Source organism: Anguilla anguilla, chromosome 6 (assembly GCF_013347855.1).
Source record: "Anguilla anguilla isolate fAngAng1 chromosome 6, fAngAng1.pri, whole genome shotgun sequence".
NCBI classification, from domain to species: domain Eukaryota; kingdom Metazoa; phylum Chordata; class Actinopteri; order Anguilliformes; family Anguillidae; genus Anguilla; species Anguilla anguilla.
This window is the reverse complement of record NC_049206.1, coordinates 7,807,517-7,818,849: the sequence shown is the minus strand read 5'-3', so window position 1 is coordinate 7,818,849 and position 11,333 is coordinate 7,807,517. Positions and strand designations below refer to the sequence as shown.

At 44.0% G+C, this 11,333-nt stretch overlaps 1 protein-coding gene across 6 annotated transcripts; it reads left to right on the top strand.

Annotated features, from left to right (window-relative positions):
* Positions 1-1,732: 1,732 nt before the first annotated feature.
* Positions 1,733-10,603, top strand: LOC118229325 (tctex1 domain-containing protein 4). Of its 6 annotated transcripts, XM_035421192.1 has the most exons (4): positions 1,733-1,923; positions 2,968-3,114; positions 4,076-4,174; positions 9,313-10,603. In XM_035421192.1, the coding sequence occupies exon 4, from the start codon at positions 9,333-9,335 to the stop codon at positions 10,053-10,055; it is 723 nt and encodes a 240-aa protein (XP_035277083.1). In that variant the 5' UTR covers positions 1,733-1,923; positions 2,968-3,114; positions 4,076-4,174; positions 9,313-9,332; the 3' UTR covers positions 10,056-10,603. The 6 variants fall into 6 exon arrangements, with proteins under 6 accessions (XP_035277083.1, XP_035277084.1, XP_035277081.1 ...); XM_035421193.1 differs by lacking the exon at positions 2,968-3,114; XM_035421195.1 differs by lacking the exons at positions 1,733-1,923; positions 2,968-3,114; positions 4,076-4,174 and adding exons at positions 6,709-7,409; positions 7,559-7,972.
* The last annotated feature ends 730 nt before the right edge of the window (positions 10,604-11,333 follow it).

Here is an 11,333-nt window from a genome sequence, read left to right as displayed (position 1 = left end):
AGGCTAAGAGGGACAGAATCTTGAAGTTGCCCTTGCTTTGCATGACACGCATGAAGCGGAGTTGTTCTTCCAAGCGAGTACAATAAGGGACATTGTGGCCCGCTCCCAATACCCGTCGGATCTTTAACAAGACTCTGCTTGTTCAACCATGTAACAAAGCTCTGGGCAGAAGGGGAAGTATCAATGATAAGATCAGGGTTCTCTGCAAGCAATATATATGTGTGTGTGTGTGTGTGTGTGTGTGTGTCTCTAAACTGCAGAAATTAATGAGGTGGAACAAATGATCACTATTTGCCAAGACACAAATGCATTATACAGTGCACTGTAGTCGGATCAGCTTAAAAAATGAACAGATGTTCCTTGTTCAGTGTAAGAACACCATGGCCCATTCATTGCAGTAAAATATGAATTAATTAAAATATGAATAAAATAATTAGTAGCTAATGACACAGTTACAGGCTTAAAAAAATGTCAGGTATGAAAAAAAAAAAACATAACCAATGGCTTAGTAGGATAAGTAACCCAAGAGCATTACATCTGGCTTATTACAAAGCTTACTGAATGTAAAAGTCATATGCACTGCATGCAGACAAGGATAGAGGCATACTTAAACCATCTTTGACAGCAGCAACGTCACTACCAATTCAGTAAAATGGGGGATACTTTGCATCAAAAATATCTAGGTTTTCCTCTTTATAAGAGTCACATCATCTAAGGGCAATAAAAAATAAAAAACTGGAAAACTCCAAGACTTGAGGTTAAAAGCACACATCACAAAGATGCGTCCTCCTACAAGAAGTAAATAAATATAAAAATCAACCAATGTTAAATTATTTTAAGTCTTCCAAAAAAAAAAAACACTTCAGTGAGAAAGTTGCATCCCAGCGGTGCTAAAAATAGTCGAGAGGAACACATGCAGTGGGTAAACACTTGTTTCTGGATTGCACCAAGCACATAAAGGTCAGTGGAAAAGAGGATTTGGAAGGACAGTAATTATTCTCCTGATAGTACAGGCTGTGTGTAGCTCAGCTTATATGAGCCACCTGAATCAAGCTTTCCAGATGTAATGTACTGTCCTCTGGATAAACGGATATAAAGGGATATAAATGAGACTACAGACATTGCAGTCGGTGATATGTTATCGACTCTCACGTGCCCGCAAACCAAATCGTTCGAAATATTTTGCGACGAAAAAATAAATTTTACTTTAATGCATGGTTCAAACAGAATGTGCGTTTTGAACTGTTGCAACAAAAAGCTTAACAGCAAGTGTCACTAACACACTAGGAGACAATGTCTTAAGATGGACTTAAATTGCTGAATGGATGGCCTTCTGCCGTTACAGAACCAAGCAAACTTTGTGTGCAACACAAATCTGCAGCTAAGTGGCATTCAGTCAGTTTAACAATAACAGTGTCATAACGAGTGTCTTCTTCATCAAAAACTATTGTGGTACATGTACTTCAAGGGACTGCGAAGGCAGTCCAGATTGCGTGCGCAGCGAGGTGCGTTTAAATGTGTCTGATTAGAGAAACAAAAACACGACCGCGAGAGACAGAGAGCTGACGTGCCCTACCGCATTCGCTGGTGCCAAGACTGAATCCCCAATTAAAAATTCATCAGCTCGCGTTGGGCGCAGTTCTGTTAGGGTAACCCAACACCGAAGCTGGGCGGCCGATGAAGAGTGACAGCTTCCGCTGTTTAGCCGCGCCGCCTCGGTCCAGATTCGTTCCGTTCCTGTCCATTTTTTTGTTGTTGCTGGGAGCAGCTGGCGAGCTTGTTGCTGTTAATCAAGCAATCAGAAACACGTATCAAATGAGCCAGCGGAAGCAGTTAAAGGTGCAACTCTGCAAATCACTTGCCCGAGTAGGCTACATTTAATTCTGGCTTGGAAGCAATGAAAGGAATTGATCTGCTAAATGGGTAAGGAATTTAAAATCTAAGCTCAAAAAGCTATTTTATTGTTCATGTTGTCAACCATTTTGACAACAGCAGTTAAGGGTATAGGCAGTGACATCTTTTGGGTTAGCCGTGCTATTGTACATCACCTGCATTGGCTTTCTAAATATCTGGAACTACTAATGAGTATATCGCTTAGTTGGCTGAGGCAGTATTCCGAAGGACTATATAATCTAAGTTAATAGCGCATCCTCCAGAGGCAAGGGTGACTTTCATTTTTTCTGTCTGAAGAGGCAGGCCTAGTTTCTCCTGCCCTGGAAGTCACACGGTTTCACGTGTTTCTAAATGCGGTGCGACCGCTGCGTTCCCGAGGAAGGGAACGCTGCCAGGGTTGAGGTGCGTCGCGGCCGGACCGCCTGCTCGTTACCAGGCCCCGGCCCTCCTGCCGGGTGGAAGCAAGACTGCTCTTATTAATGAGCAAATGCGTTTTCTGCAACGCAGGCATGCAAATGTAAGCCAACATATGGTCCGAACATGACATTCAAATGCTTTTGAAGCAATTGCAAGTACAGCACGCTGTCACGAATGCTGTGGAAACAAAGAGTGCAAAAAACTTGGCTGGGCTGCTTATATTAGTTGACTAAGAACACACAGGAATGCAGTTTAGCTATGTGTTCACATGTAACCCGTGACCCATCTCCACCCCTCTCACGACCCGCTGGTGGGGGGTTCAGCCCTAAGTTTGGGAAACTGCTGCTCTAGGGAGCCGCCAACCTCCCCCCGCCATCCCCCCTATCCCCCCCCCCCCCCCCCCCCCCGTCTCCCAACCTCCTGTCTTCAGTGTAACACGGTGCATGCCCTCGCCCGCTGGCCTCTTGGCATCGATTCAGCCGTCCTCTAGCAGCGCTTCATCAAACGGCGTCATGAGACCCGATGGCCCAGAAGCCGACGCCGTAGCCAGCCCCGGCGAGCCGTGTCGAACCGCACGTGCTCAGAACAGGAGCGCAAGGCTGCTGACCGTGGCCGTCTGAAACCCCATTCAACCCGGCTCTACCGGTCTTTGTGTAGCAGATCTGCGGTGTTGTTAGCAGAGAGCCATACAGAGGGTCTGGCAACCACACCTGTGCTCGTACGAGCAGGTGTACGTGTTGACGGGGGGCGTCATTCAACAGGTTGAGGTGAATGAAAAAGTCAGTGGACTCCAGGTGGAGACAGGTGAGTGGGGGGTAGGGTGTGTGTGTGTCTGTAATGCTTATTTACTCTGGATCTGAAGTTAATGGCTTATAAGAGTACATTGAAACTGTCCATATAAAGGCTCCAGCCTTGAGACACTGACTCTAGGTGTAATATCTAGATATCATTTTATTTTAAATATAATCCTCAGTCGGATCTGAACTTGCATAATATAAAGACTACATTGATACTCTTTTTGTATCAACTGAGACATCTGTCTCTAGATGTAATCTTTTTTCGACATTTAATATTATTTCTATTATTTCTTCTTTTTTTTTTTTACCTTGAACAGAAAGCCTGGTACTTTTTCGTAACTGAAGCTTGTTTCCTGTAAACAGGAGGAAAGAATCTGGTTAATAAAGTTAGCCAGAGGTCATCAACCGTTATGTGGTATCTTTCAGATCTTTTTGAAGTCTTGAACCGGATACAGTGGTACATTTTATCAAAAAAAAAAAAAAAAAAGTTGTTGCCATTGTTGGAACTTGCATTCCAACAAGCATTTAATTGTAGCATAATGTTACTGAAATGTTACTGAATCCTCATCTATAGCTGTGCTGGTTTTGGTTGATTACTGATATAGTCATTACAATAAAATAATACATTAATGAGTGTCTGTAGCTTTCTGTTAGATGTCACAGAACATTATGGAGAGATGTACATGATATCTGAACCTCAATGTCCAAGACCAATCAATTACAAGTAAACCTACAAATGTTTGAACATAAATGTTGGGGATTCCTTTTCTTGTCTGTCTGAGATCTATGAAGGAGGTTGTGGACCTGCTGTGTTTTGTAGTCTAACCTAAGGGTTTAAATCACTATATGAGGTCTGCCTTTACTCTGTGAAATGCAGTTGGGTTAGAAACAAATAGGACCTGGCAGCTCCAGTTCTTGAGGCGTAGCCACCGTGGACGCCCTCTCTCACTCCTCTTCCCACATATCAGATCAGGCCTTGTCACTTTAGATGTAACCACGCCAAAGAACAACATCCCAGGAAAAGATAAGCCAGACTGCCTGCTGTCATCTGGAGTCTCCTCTTTTGGGTAAATAAACCGCTCTTTATTTATGCTGTGTACCCACTTTCCAAAGGTCAGAGGTCGCACCATCCAACTGTATCCACTGTTTGTTTTTTTTATGTTCAGTCCTTCCCGCCACCCAGAGCCCTCATCTCCTCCAGGCATGCGGATCTGTATCGGCCTCTATCAGACATGCCCAGACATGTCTGGAGCTGAGCGTAACTCACCGGGTTGGAGAGATTGATTAGGCCCAGCTGTTTTCCCATCAGTCGAGCTCTTCACACGGTCTAGCCTGCTTTGTCCTACTGTTATTCTCAAGCTGACTGACAGGTTGGGAAACTGAAAAAAACATTTGACAGTTAACGGAGCTATTTGGCATCTGGGAGGGGAAAAAAAAAAAAATCCATCTGGTGCTTGTGACTTCATAAAGGTAAGAGCATTAATTAGGTAATTATAATTAAAAGTAGTGCTCACAGGTCCAGCACATGCATACTCCAGCACCGAGCGATAGAGCAGATGGCTGTCGGACTCGGTCTGAGTAATTATTTGATTTGATAAACTTACAACTTGCTCATTAAAATCCTGTCTGGTTCTGGATAATGTGACCGTTTCCTTGCAATAGGAAATTCAAGCTAGATTGTCTGTTTTCCTAGGAGCTTGTTAAGATTTAAAATGCCGTCATGGAGGTTTCGTGAATTTTAGGCAGGTCTTTACCTTCTTGGTTGCCCCGGGCAGCAGATGGATCTCCACAAACACCCGCTAACACCCCATATGGACACCCCTACTTCTCTCAGGCCGTGTGGTATAGATCCCCATGCTCATTTTCTATACGTCTATGAGAAACAGCACTTTCACACGCCACAGGAAAGCACCATTGTATCATACAGCCCTTAGATTCACCCTACTTATCCAAGTCCCAGTTGGCCTTGTGCAGAAAAAGGAGCACGTTTTTGAAGGTGTATTAAAGCTCCCTGCGTTGCCACTGAATCTTAATCAAGCAAACATTAATGGAATGTGAAGTTTGTGCCCAGGACGTGCAGTGCATTATGGGGAGAGAACTGCCAGTCTAAATCCGTCCTCTGTTGACATGAAAATAAAATAGACCAGACTGAAATGTGATTTGCCTTCATATTAGAAATGTGTTTCTCAAAACGACCTAATTCTTTATACATGCCCATCCCCTTTCTTGATTGAGAAAGTCATTGAGCAGTCCACCATTGTGCTTTGTCACAAAAAAGCACTGCACAATATAAGCCATATAAACTGTCATCCCATGCATATTTTAAATGCCTTTGCAGATTCTTTGAGAGGTAAGTTTATATTGTTTAAGTTCATGCATACTCAATGAGCCAAAAAAAGTAAAAACTGGCTGCATTAAAGATAAAAACCCAATGCCATTTTTGAAGGTGAAATTTAATAGTGCTTTGAAGCAAATATAACTACAATTTCAGAAAAACAGAAAAATCTGAGTCTTTGATAATTTAATGGTTTATCTTGTGAAACATAACATAATTTGAATACATTGTTGCAGGTCACATCATTTGTAATATAAGCGAAATCGAAATACAGTATTAGGAAATGACAGAAAAGACCAATCAAATCCATAACATTCATAAGGCCTTCTGTCTCTTTCTGAAGGAGAAAATCCCTTTCTGTGCAAGTCATGTATGAAGGAAAACTGTCTCACAAGCCCTTATGATCCGTACAAAATCATTCCTGTCAGAAAAAAAATCTGATTAACATTTTAAGAAGCATACTGTCTGGGGAATGCATTTATTTATTTTACTCTCAGCCATCTGTCTGAATTATTTATTTTTTTGTCGTGTTTTGTCAGTTTATCTCTGGCTAGCTCAGATTCCAGAATTAGCCTTGTTATGTTATGGTTTCAGGAATATAGCTATTCATTCGCCCTATTCATTTGGCAATGTGGGGAAAAAAGCATAGCCTAACTAAAGAGGCATGTGATGTCAATGATAACCGTGACAGATGGATTTAACAATTCATACAATGTGCATTTATATCTCACTGTTACGGTGTGAATGGCTAAATGCTTCGTGCTTTCACACTGACAGGAAAAAGCCATTCACCTGCTCAAAGCTGTAGCCCAGCTATTATTTGTGTGGAAGCATAATTAGGTCATTGAAAGTGTTGTGGGGACTATGAGTAGCACATTGTTTATTGTTTTTTTTCCCTTGTGGAGTAAGCATGTTTCCATTTTATGCACCTGGAGTTTTCCTCATGGCTGTCTATTTGTATTTGGTTGCCTACCTGCTTATCTACAGTATATGAAAATGAGGTTCTGTCAATCTACAAAGTATTGTAATTATTTGGTTTAGATAAAACAAGTTTAGATAGGTGTTGTTTTTAATATTAATATGAGTATCCTCTACATGTAGTCAGGTCACCAAATGTCAAGCCCAAAGTGCACTGATATCTCAAAAAGAGAACGAAAATAATCTAATTACAATTCAGATGAGCAGAACGTATCTCAACAAAACGTTGCAGCTGAATCATGGAACATTGGTGATTGAGTTTTTATTTTTATTTTTTGATGACACGACTGCTGACTGTTGGACTGTTCAGCCCAAGAGAATTTTGTGAAGAAAAAAAGAGAATATTTTCAAACATTTTATTGAAGAAGAAATATTATAACACAAGACATGCAAATGTAAAAACACAGAAACCTGTGATCACATCAAATCCCACACTCCCAAATCCAATTTTGTGTTTGTTTCTGCTTAAATATTAATTTTGACACTTCCTCTTGTGTACAGAATGTTTTGTTGAGTTTTTTCTTTTGCTTTTCCTCTGAGGAATTGAATCAAAAGGTGAAATGAAGTGTTTTTTATGAAGCCATAAGAGCTCATATCGAAGTCTCGGGAGAAGGCTAATCCTGTGATTCCAACCAGAAACGGACAGTGCCCCCCCGTTTTAAAGGGGCTGATGTTTATCCCGGGGTAAAAGGCCTCACCATGACGACGGTGTGCGAGGTGGCAGAGAGCCCGGTGTTGTACATCTTTCCAGTGAGCGATTGCAGCACGGCGGTGGCTCCGAGCGGGTTGCTGTACTAGCTGACCTGCTTTGCCCCTCTCGGCCAATAATTTACTCGCAGAGGCATGCTGGGTAACAGAAACCCCAGGCAGCACCGTACAGAGAGAGAGGGGCAGTCTGCCTGTGGGTATGAGCTTAATGTCTGTGATTCCTCAAGAAAAAATATCTACGTGGAATAAGGGCTCATTATTATAACTTTTGAATCATGAAGGTAAGATTATTATTGTCATTATTATTATTAGCAATAGTAGTTGTGGTAGTGGTGGTGGTAGATGTAGAACTAATAGTTGTAAGAGTAATAATGTGTATATGTTTATGGATGTGCATTGCATCTTAATTATGTTTATTTTTTATTTCAAGAGCAACAATAAAACCAGCAAATGAGTTGATATCTACAGACTCACCGTTTTCAAGACATTGACACTGCAAAACATTTGTATGAAATCTGCATCACGTTTGCCTCTGCAAATCCCGCGCCACTGAGCAGCAGTGCTTCAACTGTCAAAATCTCAAACAGACCTGTAGATGCACTTCCAGAGGGCATCACTTTTTACTCAATTTTGATTTTGAGTGGCTAGACTTGCTGTCTGACTCCATAAAACAGTGGCTTGTGGTGGCACCACTAGAAAAACCATGTGATGGAACGCTATTGTAGAGGCACCTGGAAAAGACTTCTTCAATTTCAGTCCAGTGAGATAAATGTTTAAATCTGCTTCCTCAATGCTATTGTGTTTGACGTGTGCAATACACGGGAAACCCAGTTAGGTTTTCAAGGTGAGTTATGACACAATGTCACCATTTAACTTCCCTGTCTGTCAAACTACTGCTATGTGATTTTGCCACCATATTCGACATCACTAGATACTACTGTAGTTTCTTAACAACGTTATAAAAACATAAAATTCAAATGCAGTTTTTTTTGCTAGACTGCACAGAAATGTAGTTTTCTGCAGACCAAACCATTCCTAACTAAACTCAACGTTTGGACGGCCATTCAGGGACATTAGAGTAACACCATTGCTTTGTGTACTTCTGTCAACCTAAAGATCAATTGCAATAAAGTTTTTTCCATTCACATGAAAATGAGTGGCCTCTGTGGGCCTGATCTCATCGTCAGACATTAAGCTCATATTGACCTCAGTTAACCGCTTTCGAGCGGTGAAGCTGCCATAAAAAAGTGCAAAAAAACAAAATGAAGTCATATATATCCGCCCACCTTTCAAACAGGAACTGCCACTCTCATCGTTTACCGGGGGGGGGGGGGGGGGGTGAATTTAATCACTGTCACATTTATCCCAGTCATCTGTCATACACTACACGTTCACATCTGAGACCTTACAGTTCATCAAGCCCCTTTGATTATTGTTTTCATTAACGTAATCACTGTTAACATGATTGCAGCAGTGGAACCTTGAATTTTAATCATGCAGGTTTTTTTCCCTTCCTAATATCCCAGTAAATTAATTCTCACAGCGAGCTAATTGGGAATGTTTGAATTAAGACCTCAAATTTCAGTTGTATGTCGTTAATGCTGAACATTATTACTGCAAGTAAGTATAAAACTAGCGGTTATTACATTGTGTTGGATTATTTGCTTAGGAGGCATCCTTTTCTCGAGAGGCTACCCATCCCAATTATACCTAAGCGCTTCGCACAGTGCGATTACTGACGGAGTTTTACCCTAGTTCTGACCTGTCTGGCTCTCAATTGAATTCTTCGGCCTGTACTCTACACTGCAGGTGAAATGCTGCTACCACAGCAGCAGTCACTAACAATGCAGAGCGTAATGCTCTTGTGGTTTTAAATTATACATGGCACATTGTCTGTCCTTTTGACATGAAGCTAACCACCCCACCCCTGCCAGTCCTGATACTCTTCTGCGGAAGAAGCTGAACAGTGGCTAAGCACCAGAAAATAAGGGCATCTATCATTGTTAAGGCACTACTCCTGAACTTCACCTGAAGTTCTCCCAGTTAATAATAAATTTATTCTACTCTAACTCGGCTTTGTGGGAAATGGAGTTCACTTTAGCTGTGAAAGACGTGCTAACGGATGTGGAGTCGCACTACCGTAGAATTCCATGGCCATGACAGGACTGTGCTCATCCCCTGAAGGTGGGCGTGAGCGGTTTGCCATGGCGACGCAGCAGCTGCCCCTCTCCCAGGAGGTCCTGGCCCAGTTCGACCACGCCCAGTCCGGCGAAGCGGGAGCGTTGCTGCGGCGACGGAAGGGGTCCGTCTCCACCCGTCGCAGCTCCCAGTCCGTGGACCCGCTCCACGCCAGGCCCCTCCCGCAACTGCTCATCAGGGGCCCCGAGGCCGGCGCGGGGCCCCCCGGCCCTTCCTCGCGCAGGAACTCCGTCTTCAGCGTCCCCAGCTCCCCGTTCCCCCGCAGGGAGTCCCTCGCCCTGGGCCGGCGACTCTCGGTCGCAGCCTGGGCCCCCAGCAGGCAGGTCAGCTTTTCGGGCCTGCCCCTCCCGCAGCCCGCGCGCGAGACCTGTCTGGAGAACACCTACCGGACCGGGCCGGACCAGGGCTGCAGGTTCGACGCCGAGCGGGTCCAGCGGGTCGTGCAGGACGCCCTGGACGGCTACCTGGGCGACGCCCGCTACAACGCGGCCACCGCTGGCCCGCTGAGCCAGAACCTCTCCGATCTGGTCCGGGGGAAAGCTAGGGACGTGACCCCCAGGCGCTACAAGCTGGCCTGCCTGGTCGTCCTGGGCCAGTCCGGCACCCAGGGCCTGCAGGTGGCTAGCAGGTGCCTGTGGGACACGGAGAGCGACAACAGTGCCGTGGCGGTTTTCCGAAACCCCTCCCTATTCGCCGTTGCCGTGGTGCACGGAGTGTACTGCGAGTAATAAGTCTTTAGATTTCCCGCTTTTTTTCGTTTCTCTAATGAGACAACTCCGAGAACGTGGTACCTAAATTAGACTACATATTAAATCAGGGAAGTGGGTTCAGGTGACAGGCGGAGAGAAACCTGAATTCACAGGGTGAAGCACAAACCTGGTACCAGCTAGAGTCTCCGATGATTGCTTGTATGGTACGCTGGAATGCACCGCTATTTCAGGGGTGTCTGAATGAAACCCTCAAGGACCCATAATTCCCCAGCACTTGGCCGTTACCTCTAACAAGCAAGGCTGGATTTGCAGTAAAGTGAACTGGACCGTGAAGAAAAATACCCTACGCATGGGATCATAGAAAAATCCCCACTTCCAAAGGCACAGAAATTCATTGTATTCCATTCTGGAATTAAATGCATGCATAGTTACCCCGGAAATGCAGAGCAATGTGTATACAGTAGAAACTTTTATTTGGCATGACCTTGGTAATTACATTTCTGACATGTGACTATGTTGCCTGGAAATGGGAAATTTGAGAAAATAAACCACTTCCTGCTTCAGTTAAGAAGGGTGTCTGTGTGAATGCCTTACTAGTTTTTTCTGTTACTGCTCCGGTACCTCCCCTCTAGGTCCCGCAGCGCATTTTTCCAAGCATCAGTTACACGAATACAATCTGAACATTTTCCGGAATGTACCTGCACTGAAGGAAACGAGGAGGAATTATTTTCACACAGTCATTGTAGACGTGGCCTTTTCACAGGGTCGGCCTAGCCATTGTTCATTGTATTCACAGGACCGGAATAACGCCTTTGGCCTAGACCAGTGTTTCTGAACCCTGGTCCTGGGGACCCACTGCCCTGCATGTTTTAGATGTTTCCCTGCTCCAACACACCTGGTTCAATTGAATGGGTCGTTATCAGGCTTCTGCAGAGCTTGATGACGACCCATTCATTTGAATCAGGTGTGTTGGAGCAGGGAAACATCTAAAACATGCAGGGCAGTGGGTCCCCCAGGACCAGGGTTGAGAAACACTGGCCTAGACAAACATGACCAGCTCAGTTTCTCCTCTCTGGTTTGGTCAAGACTTTCCAATCAGGATTTAAATCACCAGCGAGGGTCTGTGAGATACAAAGTACATTCCGTGCAATGTGGTTAAGCTGAAATGATCCTTCAGACCGATCTCCATGTTGTCCATTTTTGCCCGACGTGTGTGAAAGTGCCACACACACACACACACACACACACACACCATTGTGTACACCTATGTTTTTAATGCACTGACAAGGAAAGAAA